This window comes from Pollicipes pollicipes, unplaced genomic scaffold (assembly GCF_011947565.3).
Source record: "Pollicipes pollicipes isolate AB1234 unplaced genomic scaffold, Ppol_2.1 Scaffold_2555;HRSCAF=2994_pilon_pilon_pilon, whole genome shotgun sequence".
Lineage (NCBI taxonomy): Eukaryota > Metazoa > Arthropoda > Thecostraca > Pollicipedomorpha > Pollicipedidae > Pollicipes > Pollicipes pollicipes.
The window spans coordinates 16195345-16217963 of record NW_023596136.1 but is presented as its reverse complement, the minus strand read 5'-3'; the positions used below and the strand labels follow the sequence as shown (position 1 = coordinate 16217963).

Here is a 22619-nt window from a genome sequence, read left to right as displayed (position 1 = left end):
TGTCGCCATTCCTGATCGAGGTCCGTAACCTAGCGGCGCGCCTGGCACAGCGTAGAACAAGGCGGGCTTCCATTGGTCAAGACTCGAAGGCATCCCAAACCTTGGCGGGAGGGAAGGAGACGCCCCGAGGACCGAGGGGCGCCATGTGGTCTGTGAACACGTTGACAAGCCTAGAAGGTGCCCCAAAAATGAAGTCTCTTACTCCCAGGACTGGAAGACCCCTCAATACTCCTCCATCCATAACTCATTCGACCCCCTGCCCCCTCCCCTTGCCTGTTCTGTGGACGAGGACACCTATACTTATAACGGGTGTCTTATAACTGGAAGTGCCCCTGATAGCTCTAAGGGCGCTCCCGAAGTTTGCAAAAAGGTGAGACGGTCTTTTCTTTCGGCCATGTTGTACCTTTGGGCTGAGAATGTCCCCAAGTCTAGAAAGCCCTCATAAATAAAAAGGCGCTTCGAACCACAGACCCCTAAGCATTCAAAAAATGTCTATTAGATTCGACAGGATGTTTCAACGGCTAGAATAACGTCCCAGAGTCTGGGTGTTCCAAACCCTGGAGGGCCGCCCCCAATGGCCCCTGAGGACGCCCATACCGTATGCGAATATGTCCAGAGAGAGGAAGCACACAGAAGAGCATCCGAGCGATGGTCGCCCATTGAAATTACAATAGTATCGCTGATGCCTGGAAACGTGCCCTTATGCGCGGACGCGTCACAAACCGTATCCCAGTCTTGAGACGCGAACCAACAGCTCAAAATGTGCCCCGACGTCTCAAAACATTCCCAACCGGTAGATGATCCGCTTTAGGCATCGTGACCAGAAGATACTCCGATTCGGGCATCGTAATCGGAAGGTACTCCGATTCGAGCATCGTAATCAGAACTCTGATTCGAGTATCGCAATCGGATGGTACTCTTAATAGGAAGCTGCTCTGAAATCGAGCACCCATGCGCACGACCACTTGCTTAAAGGGAGTGTTTCACATTTACATCGGATTTTGAACTGAAATAACCATCCTGAATACCTTTCAATGCCGTTCGTAATCCTGCCCACAATCTTAAGGCCTCAGCCCCTCTGGTTTCGGATATAACGTATCCGGTAACATATATCTGATAACATATTTTATATCTAGATGCAGATATAACGGCCGCCAATTGGCTCTCCATATTGTACACGGTACGATGACGTAACCAAGCCGTGACGAATTGAGTAGCATGCCTACTGAACAGATAATTGTGCTATCTGGAGCAGTCTTTTCCGCTTAAAGATTATATCAATAGCTATAAAAGTGTTCGTTTCACCACATCTGATGCTTGCTTCAATATCTTTACATGCGAAGCATTCACTTTCATATGACCCCCTCACGCCTTGTTCAATATCGGCAACCTGTCGTAGCGTGGCGCGGCAAACTGCTCCAAAAGTATGCCATGCAATGCGTTCGGTCCCACGCGTGCACTGGTATTGTTTTTTTTTTTAGGCTGCCGTACTTTGAGCGCCTTGCGCCGAGCCGAACGCGGTAACACAGCAACCAACGCATCAAACATCAGACATATATAAGGTCAGTGAGATGTCATATTGCGCTGTCCTGTTTTTTGGGTTAATGCCATGGCACTGAAGCAGTGCATCATATATGCATGTGCTGTATGGAGAAATATAAATTATTTTCAAACGGCGCAGTACCCTGTTCACGACGCGACATCTCCCCAACATTGATTAACATGGCGTGAGGGGTCAAATGAAGTAACCCGAGACGTGGGCAGCCGCGCCCATGTTTAATGATGTCAGGTGATGACACTTAATATGTGTGATGAAACGCGCTTAGTCCAGCTCACAAAGACCGCTTCTGTGAAACACGTCAACAACCGAGGAGGATGGTCTGTACCCTCCTGGCTTGATTCATATACAATCGGAAGCGAGCATGAAACAATCCTCCATGCCACATAAAAATAGCTCAGCCCTTCGCCTCGCGCTAGATCAATATAGATTATTAAGCGGATTCCTCAACATGATTATTTTCTAGCTCACCGGTGCAAACTTATCGCCAAACCCAATGGATAAGAGGGTGATCTGGGTTATTGACACGTCCTATCGCCATGAATACATCACACGTGCGTTTCAGGCAGTCGCTGGTTCGAACGGTGCGAGCCGAGCGCGACCACACGGTCCTGTCCAGCCCAGTCTGGCCCTCCTCGCGACAAACCACCCAGTCAAGTACAGCCGGCTGTATGTGGAACACGGACGCGACAACACCTTCGTGCTGGGCACTGATCTCCCGGTGCCGGCACGAGCTCCAACCCACCCACCCCTGGCCAGCAGCCGGCGGGAGACGGCGGCCGACCCCACTGCTTCCCCACGCACCGGCACCGCGACGACCGAGCACACTCAACAAGGCACGGCACACCCGAACACTGCAGTGAACGCCACCGAACACCGCCTACACGCCAGTCAGGCCGACCCGTCAGCATGGTGGCGGAAGCTCGCGCGGGTGCGCCGGTGCTGAGCGCAAACACAGGAAGACGCCGGCAGGGTGGAAACGGGCAAGTCCCGACCTGCGCGCGCCGCCGGTGCCCGCTGGCGCATGACGCGCGGGTATGCGGCCAACAGAAGGCGAGGGCCGAGGACACGAGCCCGCTCCCTGGCGCCGGAAGGTCCACACATACACACCCACACACTGCCCACAATGCCATGACGGCGACGGCGCGCACGGCCGGCCCACGGTGACCAGACGTGCTCAAACACGGCCGCCGGTGGGAAGTGACGCCTGAACCATCGGCATGCGCCTCATGCGGCGACGCCTCACGCACCCAGCACGCATCACGTGACCTAATGGCTAACACAAGCGTCACCAGTTGACACCGCAACTCCGTGCGGACGGGCTGCGCGCATCTCAACAGCCAGAGCTCAAGAGCCAGCACTAGCTGGCCGGGCGTGACGTCATCCCTGTTCACTATGACGTCACCGGCCATCTCACCACTCTGCATCCCCACCGGCCTTTTGGAATATGTAGTCCTTACCATCTAAATTCATGATGCCGTCCTTCAGATGAAATTTCCACTTATTTCTGCTACGCGTGATCTGAGAAAGAACACGGTGTATGTAAAACAGAGCTTCCTGCTACCAGTCTCCCTTTTTAAATACAAATGAGTACTGCACACATCATCACGTGGCCCTTCATGGAGCGTCAGAGGCTATATCAGGGCCCAAGGGCCATGACGTGACCGTGGTTCGAAGTCGAACCGGGGCCCTCACGTGTGAGCACACGGCGCTCACCACCCAGCCATTACGCGCCCTCTACCGGCCAGCCCATCAGCATACCTCCAGCTATGTGCAACCCAGCTCTGCGGACCAGCGACCACACGGCCACCGAATACGGACGAAGCCCGAAGACGGTTCACGAGGTCAAGGCATGACAGCGCGGCCAGCCTCTGCTGCTGCGGCTCAGACCACGAGAATGGCCGGCTCGCGTCGGCCCGCTGGCCTCACGCCAGTCACCCGACGCCACCGGCGACCCATCAGATGTCGGGCGAGCCGCACCTTGTCATACTGGCAAACCATGACGTTGAAGGTCTCCTGCAGGTCGGCCGGCTCGTGGTCGCTCACGTCGTCCTCCGAGTTGAGCGGCTCCTGACATTGCAGGGACGGAGGTCAACGGTCCATGGCGGGCCAATCATACACTGCCACCCAGCCCGCGCCCGCATATAGCTGCGCTCACCATCTTGTCGGTTACACAAAACCAATGTCCAGTCGAACACTAACGACACGAATACTGAAATGGTCTTGGGAGCGCAAGCTCCCAAGCTAGCCTATCCACCTCGACTTGCACAGACGGAAGGATCTCATTCACTACAACCACAAACACCATCTGAATGAGAATGTCCCGCGCCGCTCGCCTCCTGACCTCCTCCTGCCCCTGATCCTCCTCATCCTCGTCGTTGACTGTGTCGTCATCATCGTCAACGTCGTCATCCCCGTCGTCCACATCATCGTCGTCGTCGCTGTCGGACGAGTCGCCGAGACCGTCCAGCTGGACTGGCCGGAGGCCGAGCCGACGCGCCAGCCGTCGGTCAGCACGCTGCCGGGCCGCGTCAGGCGGCGGGCTGGCGGCGGCCTCCAGCGGACACCGGTCGCTGGCGCCGTCCAGCTGACCTAGTGGCCGCGGTGCCGGGGCCACGCCACCGCCGTATTGCACGCCGCCTGCCGGACGCGGACACACCATCAGCAGCCCGAATACACGGCACCCCGAGCGCTCATCCGCCGAAATCAGGAGCGCGCGGTCACGGCGGCCACCCACATGACTGTCGGGGCAGCCGCCAGCAACGCTCACAATGGCAGCGCCAATAGCCTTTTGCAATGCGGTAATATGAAGCTAGCTGCCACCACCATCAACCGGTGACAATGTCAGCACTCCACCACCCATCTCCATGAGGTTGATGGTTCGATCCGGTCGTCTCGCGTCTAGCACCATGCGCTGCCGCACGGCCGGTGGCGCCACGCCTGCACACGGTGCTGTGACACACGCAGTGAAGGTGCCCGTGACCCAAAACACCACACACCACACAGCACGCTCAAGCCTCGGCCGGCAGCCGGCCTGCGCTCCGCCACCGCGTGCAGGGGCTGAGCCATCGTCCCGGGCGAGCACTCCAGCTGAGCCCAGCGGCCCGCCACTAGCCCAATGAGACGGGAGGGAACGGGCCCCTCGCTCGGGCCGCACGGGGGCAGTACAGGTGGAAGGTCTCGCTCTCGCCCGTGCTCGCCGAGAGCTGATGATGGACAGCCTTGAGTCTGCCCGCTGTTCGGCACCGCCAGCAGCGGACGACACCGGCATACATTTAACAGCCGTTTCATTTTCAGCGCATTTCATTCTCATTCCATTCAATTTCATTCAAAATACGAACATAATGCACCGCGCCATAGTGCAAAAAAAGTAAAAAAGATGGACAGAAAGAATGATAAACAGGGGGCAAAGCGGCACACGACCAAATCACACTGGAATACAGGCACATACCCAGCTAAACATTACAGAGAGAGAACAGTATGTCACTTCAACAGCCAAATACTTAGTGCACTTCTCCGATATTCAAAAGGATCCTGTACTATCTTTTACCCTGCTGCTTTACGAAGCTCTCCTTTTCGCTTCTGGACCGCTAAATCACGTCCTCGGCGCGATCGTTTCCCATGCACCATCCCAATGTCTCAATACAAATGACAACGTAAAAACAGATGACACTCTCTTAACGGTGCAGCGCCAAGGCGTTGGTGGAAATAAAACCGCACACGTCCGTGCCAGCACCCGAAGCCTCAACACCGGTTTGCGAAGATTTCTCTCGAATTATTTCTCAATAGCAAATGTTCATCTCTTGAGAGACCTTTGGGAAATAAACTTGCTCCTAACTACCCACGGTAACAGTGCAGTTTAACGAAACAGCATTTCCCCGACCGTACAAACGCGCATAATGAATACTATATTACACGACCCGTACGCCATTTTCGTGCGATGTTTATCAACAGCCTGTACATCACGCCGTATTTGGTCAAAGTCCTCTCACATAATTGTCATCCAATGGATCCAGACGTGTGCCAGGATCCCAACAGTAGATCAAACATCCAGAAAATCTTTCCACACAACTCTTAAAAAAACGCGATCCCAGATAATCATGACACAATTTCAAAAATTTTCCAAATCCTAAGATATCAATTCATAACACTTCAAAAAAAACATTCAAAGTTCCAAAGATTATTCAACAAAGTTTCAAATAAAGACCGTGGACCCAGAACCTTACGCAAAACTCATATGGGTCAATTTGGTCATATCAACCTTCCGAGACAAAGAGCTGCTCAAATATGCCGTAGGATAGTTGGTATGAAGCGATGCACACTTCAACTTCCACCTCACTGCGCATACTTCTACCACCCTGTACCACCTCTATGGCAGAGGTTGGGCGAAGTTTGTAAAATTTTAACACCAACGGCGTCATGCTTATCACTGCATACGCTGTCGTTTAAAATTACTTATGTTAAGAGCACTTGCAGGGAACATTGTTCACATAGGATAAGACAGAAGTAATAGCCTCATTCCTCGGGGAAAGATCACGAGAATGGAAACACAGAAGCGTTAATATGTCCGCAACATGCCTTTAACGGAACGAGGGCAGAAGTCTATAGCTTAGCTTCTGCTATTGCTAGTAAATAGTCGAGTCCAGCCAATTGCTTCCGCTATTGTTTTGACAAACGCATGTTGCCGAAATATTAACGCTTCCATCTCTCCATTCTCCTCATTTTTCTCCGAGGAACGAGGCTGTAACTATTGTCTTAGCTGTTGTTTAAGTAAGTGTTCACCATCTATTGTTTTCGTACAACCTTAAAACATTGCGTTCGTGTGATGAATGTATGCACATCACTTAGTAGATCCTGCAAGTACTATACAAATTTGCTGTCACAAAGCTGGGCTAGAGGAATAAGGGAAGGCATCGCAAAGTGACTAAGTGACCAAGGTGACAAAGTGAATCTTTCCTGATGCAGTAAGGCTAAAAAGGAGACAGGATGGAGAGCTGGCCGCCAGACAAAAGGAACTGTTCCGCACTCGTATCGGGCTTTAACCTGAAAAGCCCATCCTGAACAGCATTTGGTGCAGTTCACAGTTCACAGTCCTGCCCTTCTAGCTACAGCCTTGCCGTTCTTGACACCTAAAAAAGCTTGAACACCAAACACCATCCCGTTTTCAAGGTCAACCAGGCACACGTGACGCCATAAGGCCGTTCAAATCCTGTCATTCCACCGGCCAATCGCATTCAAGGTAAAAAAAAAATATATGAGAGTAGTCGTCCATATCTGATTTCTTTGTGAATACCACTTCCAAATCTAACAACCCGCCTAATGGCTCTGAACCAACGCTGTGCAAGCTATGCAACATCCTGCCCTCAGTTTCTGACATTTGTTTGTGCTACGTGATGCCAAAAGTTCACATTCTTCCCTAGTTATTGCGGAAATATGACTTACAGTTAAATAACTTTGGAAAAGCGCAATAACACGGTATATGAGTACAAGTAAACATTTCAAACTCATGGATACATCTACAAGACCACTACAGGGAGGCAAAAAAAGAGCACATAATGATATTAGGCTGAGCGAACAATTTCGGCCCTTGCCGCCATCTCTCGGGAGATAGAACAACTACAAGTAGGTGCTGCCACACAAGCGTTCCATGACGCCATCAAGTAGCGACGCATTGAGGAACACATTCCTTACATCGCAAACTATCTGTTGTTTTTAATTCAGGTTTTTAGGCGCGTCGACTACATGGGTCATATTGCGCCCAAATAACAAAATATCGTTGTCTAAAACAGTATTTTCTGCTCAAAAGTACATGAACACATAACAGTGAAATTTTTCACCACATATGGTGTTTGCTTCATTATCCTCAAATGAAGGATAATCCCTGTAAGGTTTTGGCTCTAGCCAGTTTCGAGCCCTGTATCGTCATGGGCGACCGAGCGGCTTCGAAAGCACCAGTCTGGAAGCTGAATGACTGCTGTCACTAAGCGTTGTCGTCTAATAGCCTACACTTCCGGCCAGCCTCCTTCAAACGCAACATACACACTTAAGGAACAAATGATGACAGCTTCCTCGTTGTATGTCTTGAGTGACCAAAGCAGACTTGTAGCATACTGTACAGTGACAGCCCCGTCGCTGCAGCTGTAAAGGGAGCGTTTTATATCGGAAGATTGTGAAGCAAACATCAGATATGGTGACATAGGCTAACTTTTAACTATTAGTACATTTCTAAGCGGACAACGCTCTAGGCCACACAGTTTCTCTTTTCAGTAAATCCGTTCCTCAAAGCATCGCTGGTTGACTGTGTGATGAAACCTTGCAACCCACTGAGAGTCATTGACGCCTGTTTTATCTAGAAACCTAGCTCATTGACGCCAGCTACAGACGCCTCGACAATCAAACTACTCTTGGCCTTGACCGCCGCATGGCCAATGAAACAGCAGGACATGAATGATGTTATTATATCATGGGTGCCTGGGTGACCTTGAAATAGTCTGCACATCTTCGCGGGCGCGCAGCTCAGAAACTAGAGTCGCTTTGGTCTCAAAATGGCTGGGCTGTGAGTTGCACCGAATGACCATTAAAGCAAGTGTTCCATATCTATATAGGGTTTTGAACTGAAATAATCATCTTGAAGACCTTTCAGTGCTCTTCAAAACCCCGCCCTTTTTAAGACCAAAGTCCGTCCAGTTTCTGAGCTACACGCCCGCAAAAATGCGGAAAGGTATGTCGGTGAGAGCATTTTAAGTCGCCTTGGCATTCCTGATGTCATAATAACGTCATTCCAACCATCCCATTCCGTAAGCCAAGCGGCGATCAAGGCAGATACAAATATTATTGTCGACGTGCTCATATATGGCGTTCGTAAATGCAATTTCCCGATACGATGGCCGTCATCTGACTCTTAACCAATGTCGTGTATGGTACGATGACGTAATCAAACTATGGCGCACTGAACAAATTTACTAAACAGAGAATTGTGCTGTCTATAGGAGTCTTTTCCACTAAAAAAACATACCAATCTTTATCAGTGAACTTGTTTCATATCTGATGATTGCTTCAATGTCTTCAAATATGAAACATTCCCTAGAACAAGGCTTTTGCAGCTCAAACCACCACACAAATATGGAACACTCCCATAAAGGCTAGTCGCTCCAGTCCTTCACCCTGGGGTTTAACATAGCTGGCAACAGTGGGAATATCCATTGGATTGTTTCATTTGTGTAACTGGTCGCGAGTCAGGATATTAATTAGCCTGCACTGAGTACACTTCCCTCAGTTGTGGACGACATCCACACAACACGACGAAAGGAAAGGTGGGTGATAATCAAAAGCTGGCGCCATCCATATGCCGCATGTCCAGAATGTCCTAAAACCATGTCTGGAAGAGATATCGTCTAACAGAGAAGAAACGTTTTCCTCATTTACGACACCAAAGGTATATGTGCATATCATTTATCACTGATAAATGATATGTCCGTGAGAACAAGTTCTTCGCATAATTATTCACCCTCATCTGCACGCCGCCCACCCTGTTCCGGCCGCGCCCGGCTGTCGGGGTGGAGAGCGGCGCTGGTAGCTCCTCACAGGCCATCCGCCCGGTGAAGAGGAATAACTGGATGGCGGCTGTCAAACATACAACCAGGCACCGGATAAGCCCAACGCCACCCAGAGCAGGCCACGGCAAACAAAAGAGGAAACGTTCCGACTGAAAAAAAAACGAGAGATAGAGAAGAGAGAGAGAGAGAGAGAGAGAGAGAGAGAGGAGAGAGAAGAGAGAGGAGAGAGAGAGAGAGGAGAGAGAGAGAGAGAGAGGAGAGAGAGAGAGAGAGAGAGAGAGAGAGAGGAGAGAGAGAGAGAGAGAGAGAGAGAGAGAGAGAGAGAGAGAGAGAGAGAGAGAGAGAGAGAGAGAGAGAGAGAGAGAGAGAGAGAGAGAAGAGAGGAGAGAGAGAGAGAGAGAGAGAGAGAGAGAGAGAGAGAGAGAGAGAGAGAGAGAGAGAGAAGAGAGAGAGAGAGAAGAGAGAGAGAGAGGAGAGAGAGAGAGAGAGAGAGAGAGAGAGAGAGAGAGAGAGAGAGAGAGAGAGAGAGAGAGAGAGAGAGAGAGAGAGAGAGAGATAGAGAAGAGAAGAGAGAGAGAGGAGAGAGAGAGAGAAGAGAGAGAGAGAGAAGAGGAGAGAGAGAGATAGAGAGAGAGAGAGAGAGAGAGAGAAAAGAGAAGAGAGAGAGAGAAGAGAGAGAGAGAGAAGAGAAGAGAGAAGAGGGAGAGAGAGAGAGAGAGAGAGAGGAGAGATAGAGAGAGAGAATAGGAGAGAGTAGATATAGAGGAGAGGAGGAGAGGAGCAGAGATATAGAGTGAGTCGCTCTCTCCGCTGAGAAGAGAGGCGATAGAGAGAGAGAGAGAGAGAGGACGAGAGAGAGAGAGAGAGAGAGAGAGAGAGAGATCGCTGTACGTGAGTGGGCGACGCCGGACACGGCCGCCATGTAGTTGGGCGGCAGGCTCAGGTGGAACCGCGACGGCGGCGGCAGGAGGCCAAACGGCGCACGCGGCGGCCACGGGTGCAGCGGCGGCGGTGGCCGCCACATGAAGGCGCGACGCTCCCGGTTCCCGTCTGTCAACAGCGTCAGAGCCATACCCGCCTGCCAGCACCGCGCCGCGGCCGCCAGTGCGGCGGCTGGAACCAGCCAGCGACTGTGCCGGACGGCTCGCACGGGACTGCCTGCGGCCGGAGGCAGCGGGTTCGAACCACTGACGGAGCGTCGCGCTTGTCCAGTCTCCCGTGGTTAGATACACGTGTTACCGGTTCCTTACGTCGGCCACAGGTATCTACAGAGGCACGGCCCATCAGCAGAGGGCTCACCAATCGCACGCTTATTGCAGATCACGTGAGCTAACTCACCGCGTCCCGTCAGCTACTGCTGCCGCAATAGTCAGCTACCGACCAGCTCACCTACACAATGTCCAAACGCAAAGGCACTACTGCGCCGCAGAACCTGCAGGTTGCTTGCAACACGGAATGCTTGTCAATCAAATGCAAATGCAAGTGCAAGAGACAATCGGCATTGCAGAATGAGGATAACGGTTCGGTTGCGTGGAAAATACCAGCATCTTTTTTGCTTGTGCATGTTAGACCCTACGCATTCCGAACCGTAAATAAAGGGCTTCGTGCGCAGCAATGTGCTCATCATTCATACCGGGCAGTACCAGAATTAAGCCTGTGCTTCCACCAGCGCCCTTCCCCTGTCGATCCACCCTGGGACGTCAAATGTCGTATTTCGTTTCCTTTTATGGTCTTGTTTTTGTCCTTGCGCTGGGATAACCTTAATTCAAATTTAAATGGGAAGGCATTTCATCTATAAACTTATTTCAATATCAGGATGTTTCATATATAAACAACGTCCAATTCCTCAATTGTTGCTATTAACCCGCACCTTATTCATCGAGGCATAAGGCATCAGGTGATCTTTTTGAGAACGGCTGCGTGGGCCTAGATTCGACCTATGCACTGCCCTCTTGCCCTTAGTTTCATTTTCGCTTCATGCACATGCTGCCGTGGGTGCCAACGGGTCGTGGGTGTGGAGAGAAGCTCTAGATCCGGAGATAATAGGACATTTTTGCATCGCGGAAGATGCAGAAACGTGTCTTTTATGGTTAGCAGGGCGGGATGTTGCAAAATAATTACACTCATATTCGTAGCCATGCTAACAGTTGCTACCAAGGCATGCTATGTTATGATGTATTGTGTAGAATATTGCGCTTACGCAGCCCGCATTTTTACTGTTGGAGAGCACATGGCGCCTTTGACCAGCCCATTATCATTATGCTGCAATGTTATCGGTGATGGGTGCTCAAGTCGATCACGTTGTTCACATTCAAGCCATTATTCCGCAATCAAGCATCACTACTAAGCTTCAGCTCCGAGTTTGATTCACTGTCGACTGAATGTTTTCAATTATTGCGCCATGATCCGATAGTGTCGTTTAAGAGGTGACTCAACTCGCGATGCAACATAATATCTTGAAGTGGATCAATCCAACTGGCAACGTTACTCAACCACACTCAAATCTTCATTTCGCACGATTCGAGCAGAAATCTCAACTGAACACCAGGGTACTTTGAGCAGCTTACCAGCAAAACGAATCGCCAGCTCCGCAGGACAAAACACATCAAACACTTCCACTATCATCCCTCACCACGCTCCACTTAGACATTCCACTGAATTTTCTGCAGTAAGTGCATTCAAAAGAACAACGAACGTTCGCCAAGGTCCGGACCTAACGAAGCTATTGTGCATTAACATCACGGGCAGCAGCAGCAGCTGTTGCCAGCTACCGGCAGCACGCACAGCATCCGCGCAGCACTGCCCAGTGCCTGGTCCGAACGTAAAACGGTCCAGTGCTTTAGTGAGTTTTTGAATGAGCCATGCAAATATCAAAAGAAAGACAATTGAGCGGCAGCGCGTGTTGGTACCGTGTAATGCCGGCCAGACATCTGTCAGACCACTGGGTCTCAGTTGTCGGTCAGTGGTCGTTCATAACCCACCTCCACCTGGCGCGGCTGCCACCTGGCGGACAGCCGACTGCCGGAGTGCGTCGTTAAGCTGCTGCTGCAGCATGTTGCTGGCGATGTCGGGCGGCAGCGCGAACGTGGCCTGCGCCGCCGCCGAGCTCAGGATGGTCTGCAGGTGCTGGCCGGCTAGGCCCGACTGTACGGCGGACACGGGCACCTGGCGGCCGGCAGACGGCGCTCGTTACCGGCCGCTGGCCACACTCGGCAACAGCGCCGCCGCCGAGGTCTTCAAACCCACTGCAGGAACACCTTCAGTCCTCTGCTACCGACCAGAGCCAATCACCAGTCCTGGGAGTCATCGGTACCGTTGAGGCCTCTCCTGACCCCGGACGATGAGTGATTGTACCACGTATTGGGTGCACCTGTATCCGCGCCAAATGGTGGCTGGAATGACCATCACTCCCGATGTATTGCGTCATGGCCGACCCGACTTGAATGCTGACGGCTGCCACCGGGAACATCGAACATTCGCGTGGATCCCCAAATTCCCCCCGCATTCTATACTGCATCTCCGTGTAGGGCGGAACAACCAAAAATCAGGTGTTTCGACCTTCCGTACCCAGATCGTGACTAGCGTGCAGCGCAGGGAGAGGGTCGGTCCGGCGCTGGCGTCCTTGAGTCAGTATCAGGTGAAGCGGCTCGTGCGAGAGAAGGCCGTCCTTAAAATGCATACAGCCCTTTATAACCAGCTCAGCCCACTGTCGATTCGTCGCATGTATGTCCCTCGATCCGCAGTGTCTCGCCGGGACTCCCGCTCATCCGAGGCCAGAGCTCTGGAGCTGCTGAGGTGCAAACTCTCGGCCACATAGAGGGCGTTTCGCTATCGTGCTGCCGCCTACAAATGCTAATTGGCTACAAAGTGCCTAATCCTTTTCACATGTAACATGCCTACTCTTTAAACCAAACTGTCATTCATTATCATTTAATTGGACAAGCTTCCATCACCTTCTGAGTTTCAAAGATTGCTCTTATGAGTCTGTAGTATATCATAATTTGTTTTGATTTGATTTGCTTTGCTACTGTTTTACATGAAAGTTCCATATTATGCAGATTGCCAAATGCCAAATGTAACTAAAATGCAGCGTTACTATCATCAATATAAAAATAAGGCCCTGTGTGACACTAACAGCACACTATTATTCTGCCAACCATCATGGGATGTAGGCCAACTAATCCATACACCTCGCACATGATCCGGACATTGGCTACAACTGACATCACAATTATCAATGAATTTGGAACTGGAAATGAATTTATCAATTTGAAACCTATCCATTGGCACAGAAGTGACAAGACCTGACTGGCTCCTCCTCAACAAGTGAATAGGTCAAGATTCCACTGGTCTTCACATTTACAGGCTGGCTCATTCAACATTTATGCATTTATTCCTTAAAAATGTATGCTAACGTTCAATTGTCTGTGAACAAAACAGAATGTACAGCGGATTCCATCCCGCTCTCCACCTCCAGTAATACTTCCGAGCGACTATGAAATCTGAGGCTATTTCGCGACACACAGCTTATTGTCCAGTGAGTGTGTTATTGGGGCTCTACGACGCACTCAGCTGCTAAGGCTATATGGCGTCGCCTGCCTCTCACCCTGGCAGGAAGGGCGGGCACCGCGGGGAATCGAACCCCGTACCTCTGGTTTCCCAGACGCGCAGTGGTTAACGCAGACGCGTTAACCACTACACTACCGGCACCCTTTATTGTCCGGTGAGGCAGTCACAATTTTACTACGTCTTCCCAAAACTAACTAAGAATGTTTACGTTATTTCAACCAATGGGACAACCCAGACGCACATGCTTGTCTAATGCCCACGGATACCTAGTCACCAGTGCATAACTGAAGGCCTTTGTGAATTCCTTCAAACTGATGTTTCTCTTTCAAACATGCTAAAAGGGCTGAACCGATACTCCCAAGCTGATGATTTATCATACAGCAGTCACTTTATATCCAGACCAGAACAGCCAGAGGTTCGTAACGTAACCTCACCCCTACCGCACTGGCGACGCCCACAAAGTACCAGTCCCGTGGATACAATATGACGCTGAAGGCCACCTAAGGACGCTGCTATGCTCCAAAAGTCTTGGCACATGCCCCTGATTAAGTTCCAGTCTTTCGTCGGCAAACGTCTCCTCCAAACAGCCAATTATCCCAACCACTGGCCAGCGGACGACACTGGCAACAGCTCAGCAGGCCAGAGCTGCGGGCCCAGCCCAGCACCGACCTGGACCACGATGGTCTTGCTCTGTCCACCAGGCGTCTGAGGCGGGATGGTAATCTGGATCGGCACCAGCGACTGCGGCTGCACGGTGGTGACGCCGCCGCTGGCGCCGCCGCTGGGGGCTGCCGGCACCGTCCCGGTCGGCGCGCTGCGCTGTGCCGTGCCCGCATTCCGCTGCGCTGCGGTCAGAGGCGCTGCGGTCAGAGGTGCTACAGTCAGTCAGAGACGCTGCGGTCAGAGGCGCTGCGCTCAGATGCGCTGCGGTCAGAGGCGCTGCGGTCAGAGGTGCTACAGTGAGCGGTGCTGCAGTCAGGGGAGCTACAGTCAGGCAGAGATGCTGCGGTTAAGTGCGCTGAGGTCTGAAGCACCACGGTCAGCAGCACCACGGTCAGAAGCGCCAAGGTTAGAAGCACCACGGTTAGATGCGTCGAGGTTAGATGCGTCAAGGCCAGAGACGTCGCGGTTAGAGGCGTGCGCCGCTAATCATGCGCATACTTCTTAAAAATGGACGTAACGCAAGTCGTCACGCCCATTTGTACAGAGCGCCAGGCAACTGCATTGGCCATGTTAGCGCTCAGGGGTCACAGCGCAACCGAGATTCGACCCCCCCCCCCCCCCCCCACCATACGCAGACCTCCGCCGTGTTAAGCGGGATGGGTTGATAGACAATATGTCTGCTTTATGACAATGTTCACTGAATATCACCCCGTGTCGCTGAGCGGGTCATATTCCGCTGCTGAGAAACAGCGAGCTTCACATTCCATAAATAAAGGGGAGCCTCGCGTTGAACATTCCACAAATCAAGCGGAACGGTGAGCATCACATTCCACATGGTTCAGAACAGCGAGCGTCACGCCCCACTGATCTGGAGAGCACCGACTGTCCCATCCCACGATGGGAGGGAGCGACGGGTACCACATTCAACCCAGTGAGGAACACAGACAGCTCAATGTGTACAAGTTTTGGGGTCATTTCAAGGATCTGAGATATTAAGAAACCTGGTTTCAAAAATCTTGACTTGAGGCTTACATGGCAGGCTGCCGCCAGTGGGTAGTCGGAAGTGATGCTCCTGTATTGTTTGCCGAGGATGTCGCCAGAGGATGGTCGGAAGTAATGCTCCTGTATTGTTTGTCGAGGCTGCCACCAGTGGACAGTCGGAAGTAATCGTCCTGCATTATTTGTCCAAGCTGCCGCCAGTGGGCAGTCGGAAGTAATCCTACTGCAAGGTTTGTCGAGGCGGCCGCCAGGTGGTAGTCGGAGGTGATGCTCCTGTATTATTTGTCGAGGCGGCCGCCAGAGGGTAGAAGCAAACGGAGCCCAGTTTCCCGACCATTCGTGCAGTGCCACAACATTCTACAGCGTAGCTTGCGGAGGAAAATGACGTGTATGTACCGTGGTGTTTTACTCCCACGCAATCTTTAGCTGTTCTTCACGAGAACACTTTCACGCTCACGGTTACCCTTCGAACCCAGAGGCATATTTCCGCGGCAGAAAACAGAAAAAACAGCCAGAACACCGCGTCCAGACTTAGACCTTTTCCAGCTGTCTTACTGCCAATAAATAGGTGGACGCATTGTCCCGGCGCTCGGCCCATAGTGTGGAAGTAGAGCACTGCAAGAACGACTTTAAACGACTCTGACCACACGCTTCTTTCCCACCACTATTGTTTCTTGAGATAACATGGTCAAACCGTCATGTAGTTTTCTCGACCTTACTGGTCACATGCTTCTTCTTCGCCCAGTTACATCGACCCGGACGCACTGTTCCCGACGCTCGGGCGAACAACGAAGTCCCGTCCGAAAAACTCTGCTTCGGTCCCCTTCACCCAATTCCTCGCGGCGCACTTGACCCCGGCGCCAGCTTGGAAGTGGTGACCCCGAGGGGAAAAGATGGAAGTCTGACGGCTCGCTGCCCGAGCTGTTCGGCCGCTGGCCGGGCGTTTTCTCGAATGGCCAGCTTCTGCAGCATCCCTATGCAACGGTCGCTGTTAATTACCTTTCACGTTCGAGGAAATCCACCGAGGGAACCCGCTTGGTCTCAGAACATGGTGACTATGGCTTCCATGCAGGACAAACAGCTCTCAACTCTTCTGGTGAGGGGGATCCAGAATGACTCAAGCCCATGGACTGACGCCTTATCTCCTGTTGGCAGTGGTAAACCCACACCCATCTCCCGTGATATCCCTTAGGGTGGGGGGAGGGGGCTTTTCCGACCTGAAGGCATGCGTTGAAAACAAAATAACACCGCCTTAACGACAGGTGGCCGTTTGCTCTTGTCTGAACAGCTTGGGAACACACTTTGCGCAAAAAGTGCGACAGTGCACCCGATACATTATCTTTGTCATGGTCTCAGTCGAACCACTATTCAGCCAGAACACGCACATGGATCAGAGGGTTTGCCGGAGCAATCTGCCAACTCCACCAACCATATCGGGGATAATCTGCTAGATCTTTGTTCAGTTTGCCTGCTTTCACCAGTTTTGCATCATATAACCAATTGTCCTATATTTGACCACACTTTGTTGTGGTACATATCATGGACCTTGGCGCGAATTCAAGCTTTACATAAAAATTGCAACCGGACGTCGCATCAATCTTGTGGCTATGGTTTTGATGGCTTTGCGCCGCCACAAAGAACTGGATAAGTTCAAGGCGACAATATAGAATCAGCGACCTGCGCGTGGCTAGTGTAATATTGTGTGACTGTGAAATATGAGACGGTGTAAGGTGCGAAAACATGTGGGAACAGCATTAGAAGTTGAGTGTTGTTGAGGGCATCCTGTCACATGCGTATGTCATGCTGTAAACCACACTAAAACGCGGATTCCACGCAGATGGGTCAAACTGGACAGGGACGACCACTGGTGTTGAGTCGTGGGTATTGCCGCTGCGTTGGCACAAACGCATGGTAGGCATCTGCTCATATGTGGCCCAGGCCAGTTCAGCCGCCGATGCCATCCGGCAGGCAGAGACTCAGAGACCCCGGCCGACACTGGCCGGTCACCTGGTCAGCCGGCCAAGCCGCCGATGCCATCCGACAACCGGGGTCTCAGAGATCTCCAGCTGGCACTCGACTGTCAGCCCGGCCAGTGCCACCTCTCCAAACAGCCGCCACCAGCCTCTCGCCCGCTGACGACCGCTGACGGCAAGCTCTCACACGTGATATGCCGCCCGGCGAGGGAAAGCGCGGCAGCCTTCGCCCACAATGCGGAACACAGGCGGGCATATGCAGACGCAGAACATGCGGGACCGTCACCAGCACACGTTAACTAATTTCCGCCTGCACCCCGCCGCCACCACTCCGTGCATCGCACCTTTACTGGCTTGCTGACTGGAGGCCTCTGTCTCTTTGAGGTCGACGGCGCGGCTCTGGTTCAGCTTCGATTCCCACAGCTGCTTCAGATCCTGAAGCACCTGCTCGTCGACGCCCTCGTCCAGGAAGTAACTGCGCACGGCTGCGATTGTGTCGTTCACCACCGACTTGTACACCTGGCCCTGCACGGCAGACAACCGCACATCAGCACAGGCAGGTGGCTTTACTGTGCTGCAGGACACTGCCAGATTTATGCAGTGTTGGGTGCATTTACAATTTGGTCACAAGGGTGTTTAGGGGTGAAAATAAGGGCAAACCTGTTCACATGGCCAATGACTCTCACCAATTAAACTCACCATTTAGAGCAGCATTGTGGTCATGAAGCAGACCATTGGTGTACCAGCATGACTCAGTAACATGTTTATAGCACGACAGGTCATATCATGCCTTGTTACAGGCATATGCACTCACTAAACACACAACATCATATGTGAAGAACTGCACATTATACACATTTTACCTTTATAAACAATTTATTGCATCAATGACAAAACTGTTCTGTGCAGTAGCAGATCACATCTACTCATTAACACATAAGCTTCAGCTCATTTTTTACCCCTGGCTGTGACCCTGGTTTCAGATGTATGGCTCTGTCTCATTGCATTGCATCTTGAACTGCTCACTTCAGTCCTATGGTGATTTTTGCAATACAACCTAGACTATAAACCATACAAACAATCATGCAGAGGCTTTATACAAACTAGCACAACCTTGAGCCTCTTGCTTTTTGCCAATGTTTAGGAGATTTTATTATTTTGGACCTGTACTCATGGTTATCACCAATCATAAACACAGCAACTCTGACTTTCAACTCTCCTGGGTAGGGTTGAAGGAATGCCCCACAGTTGAAGATATCAAAGCAAGCATGGCATATGATAAAAAAAAGCTCACTTACAACTGTCTGCACACCTACAAGTGGAAAACACATCACTCTTCTTTTTAGCAGATATGCTCCTCACTGTCACTGTTTCATTGTGTCATGGACAGTTTATATGACATTGAGGTGCTGCCAAACTAGCTGCATCAAACCACCCCCCTGGCATGAAGCTGCCACCCTAGCAATCACTTGTAGTACTTCAATCTCCAATGAAGTGGCCTTGGCATTTCTGGACGTGACTGCTGAACAAAATATTTATGTGCACGCATTTAGACCCTTTCTCATTACGTGCTTGCAATTGAGCCCTTTCCTGTAGTGTTCCTTCATTTATATCTGTAAGTTCAAGGTGTTTGCTGGCATTCACCTACTTGACTATGGTGCTATTGCTGACCTATTTGATTACAAGTCTTATTTCTGTATAATTAGCAATGATGTCCACTTTCTTTCTCAACATGGCACAAAATGTGATTCATAATTTCAAGTTCCACAGCCTGCATCTCAACTTGATTGAGAGCCAATTGATACTGGTTATATTATAAGCTGTATTTGCAAAACAATCCTGCTCACCTACACCAGGTATCCATGACTTCCTTATAACATTATTTGTAACCCTAACATTTCTTGTTGCTTTCTTCTTTAACAGAACATGGCCAATCATCATTTAAATGTTACTCCAAACAAATGATGTTGAAAATGGTACCTAATGCCACCTGAGAGCTGTCAAAAAAACACTGTATACATGCCAGTGTAACATAATCTATACAATAATTTGCCAAGGTGGCTGTCACCTTGCACATATAATAAGCTTCATAGTTTGAGAAACTTCTATCTACAGATAGCAAGCTGTGGAAACAGGTGAATGCAACAAACTCCTTTTCCAAAAGCTCCTGCATGCCATCATGCTTTTATGGGATATTGCTGTGCTTTTATGCTGCAGTAAGGTTCTTATCATGTGAAAAACCTGCCAATACCTGCTGAGATGATATATAAAGGAATGGAATGACAACAAATAAGGTACCTACACAATACTATGATGTGCACAATTACCATGAAACCAATGATGATGTCTTCAGGAAGGCACCTAGTGAACCTACATTCCATTTTAATTTTTCATCAGCACTCACGCTAAGCGGTGCTTGTTGTGCGAGCCCTGACCCCCACCATCTGATTGCGCAATTCCAGGCAATGGCAGAATTTAATGGCGAAAGCTTTACATGCAGCAATGCTCGGCACAGTCCGTCCTGCCCTCTGATGTCAACTGACCTTTCCTGACCTTTTAGCCCACCGCTGCCCACCGGCTGCAGGCCATACCTGCCAAGGGCAAATATCCAGCGCCCTAATGCAACTTGAACCCATCCCCCACCGGTTGCTGGATCGGAATGCAGGTGCTCTTACCAACTGAGCCATCCAGACAGACTTTAATCAATATTTTTCAAGACTAATCACTATTTCCTTTTTGTCTATGTGAAATGGGGGAAAAACAGCATTGTGGGGGGCCTGCCCTCCTCCCCCCCCCCCATGGGTGTTGACAGTGACACTGCTCAACAAATGGTATAACCTGTCATTTTGAAAACACAACATGACACAAATATCCAAACATCAAGCTCCACACCTTGTCAGCAATGCACAAGAGAAACCCTGTCTCTACCCCATACCCCCACCTCCTCCCCCAATCTGCAAGTTGAGGCTAGGATAAGCTCTGATTGGTCAGACAATTTGTTATGGACCTTCACAAAGATCCATCAATTGTGTATACTTCCATATCATTCATTAAGTACCTGATGCATTCTCTGCAGGTTATGTGCCTGCCTAAACTGACACAATGTTGACTTGTACCTGGGTGTTGGTCCTGACCACCAAAATAGCATTTTCTAGAGCAACACCCTGTGATTGGAAAGCTTTGTTACAACAACCCAATTGCTGGTAGAAGGACTGATCACTTCAAATGATACCATGCTATTGATGACAGTACACAAATATCATTTGCTCTGTCTATGATTCATTCCTTAATACTTTATTGCAATGAGTATATATATATATATTTAAGTTTGGCCTGCAAATTAACCTATATCCTTGCTCATAGCAGTCTCAGCCAGAAATATGAATGTTAATACCTTCAGCACACCTTTTTTACTATGAACTAGTCCCTGGTGGACAAATGTTAGCAAGATAGAGTGTTGCATTCATGTTTATTTTCAACCTCAACAAGACCAAGACGTACTAGTAATTTTGAAGCAAATCAGCATCAAAAGGCAAAAAAAATACCAGAGCACTTTTTTGAAGATAACTAGTTGGGATAAAGCATGATGCATTCAAAACATATAAGATACAGCATATCTAAAATAATGTTTTGAAGCAGAGATTTAAACAACAAAGCATTGTTTGATGCTAGGTGATAGAAAATACTGAAGCTGGTGAGTGAACTTTGGAAGTACAACCATTGACATCCAACCAAACAAAATTTAGGATCTGCTACCCTGAAGCATGGCACTAAACCCTGCTTGACACAACACATGCCAGCCACCACACATTTAACTCCTTCACAGTGAACGCTGGCCGTAATACAATACTACAGATAGCTTTGCCGGTGGTGTAGGTATACATTGGTACCTGTTAAAAAAAATCATTGCACATCATTTGTCATGTTTAAGGCAGAACATATTGCACATAATCATAAAACAGGTAGATTCATGCTCCTACCTTCAAATTTTAATAACTATGATAGCAGAGCCCCTGAGCGCCGCACGCACCCCACCAGCACTGTTTTTGTGTTTACCATTGTGTAATTACAATATTTATGCTTACCAAGAACTATAAAAAATGTATGGGGCCAAAGAAACAATACTAATGCAATGAAAAACACTTCTTATCATGTCTAGGTATGTTCATGAAACAGACAGGCCAGAATAGTCCATAACATAGCCAAAACTAGCCAAACCTAGCCTAGCCTAGCCTAGCCTAGCCTAGCCTAGCCTAACCCAACCTAACCAAACCTAACCTGGCCTAGCCTAACCTAGACTAACAACCTAACCTAAACCCCCACCCTATCCCCTTCAACCCAGTGTCCCATTGGCATCCATCTTCCATGCCATATATACATACCATATTAAGAAGCTTTGTTTAGCCACCATATTCTCATTTTGCTTTTCATTCCCACCCAAAACGTCAGATTTCCCCACCACGTTGACCAATCTACAAACAATACAGGAGACCATTCTGCCTGACAAACTGATTGATGTACAACACTCTTTTTTAACATGAGATAACAATGTATACCTTGACTTTGCCAGTCTTTACTTAGCCAGGCTGCAAAAGCAAGCATGGTGGGTGAGTATTTGTACCCAGCGCAGGCACTGCGGCACCTCATGCCCACAGGGTACTTTCAGCATGATAGATTTACATCCCTACTGCAGAAGACTTTGCTACACAGCTAAGTACACAATGGAAATTTCACGCACTCAACCACAAACTATACATAGCTGATACACCCAACCCATACATGCGCCTATGCGATGCCTGAATTTGTCGGACACGCTATAGAGGGGAAAGCGTACAGACGGTCAACAATCCTGAATGCGTTGCACGTGTATTGGGCCCACAACAGATCGAGATTATATCCGTAACACGCCTTACCACAATGGCATGCGAATGACAATGCACATGAGACATCCTGACGATCCCCCAACGCCGCCCAGCCCCAACGGCCCTTTCCGGCGGACCCTCCCGTCCGCGGCGCCGCAACGCGATCACTTATATACGCCGTGGCACGGCTTTCAGAGCACTAGGACAAACCATAAAGAACTAAGCCTGTTATTTTTAAAATATTGATTGATTTCAACAGATAGAAAATCTAAATTACTGCCAGTATAAATATTACATCTTTTAAATGAATTTTGAAATAGGATTTCGGAAGGAGCATGGACTTAACCATCTATTTTGGCTATCATTATTTGTCTGCCTATTCGGTATCATTTTGTAAATACCACAGATGACAAAACTGCCGCGGGTAAGACGATGTGGC

The 22619-nt window shown here is 49.9% G+C and overlaps 1 protein-coding gene across 1 annotated transcript; it reads right to left on the bottom strand.

The window, feature by feature from the left end:
* Positions 1-2211: 2211 nt before the first annotated feature.
* Positions 2212-22324, bottom strand: TfIIA-L (transcription factor IIA L). Its single transcript, XM_037221496.1, has 7 exons — positions 22232-22324; positions 17663-17843; positions 14353-14528; positions 12088-12279; positions 3903-4346; positions 3539-3628; positions 2212-3079 (listed from the first exon to the last, which is right to left on the bottom strand). The coding sequence occupies exons 1-7, from the start codon at positions 22265-22267 to the stop codon at positions 2972-2974; spliced, it is 1227 nt and encodes a 408-aa protein (XP_037077391.1). The 5' UTR covers positions 22268-22324; the 3' UTR covers positions 2212-2971.
* Between the last annotated feature and the right edge of the window lie 295 nt (positions 22325-22619).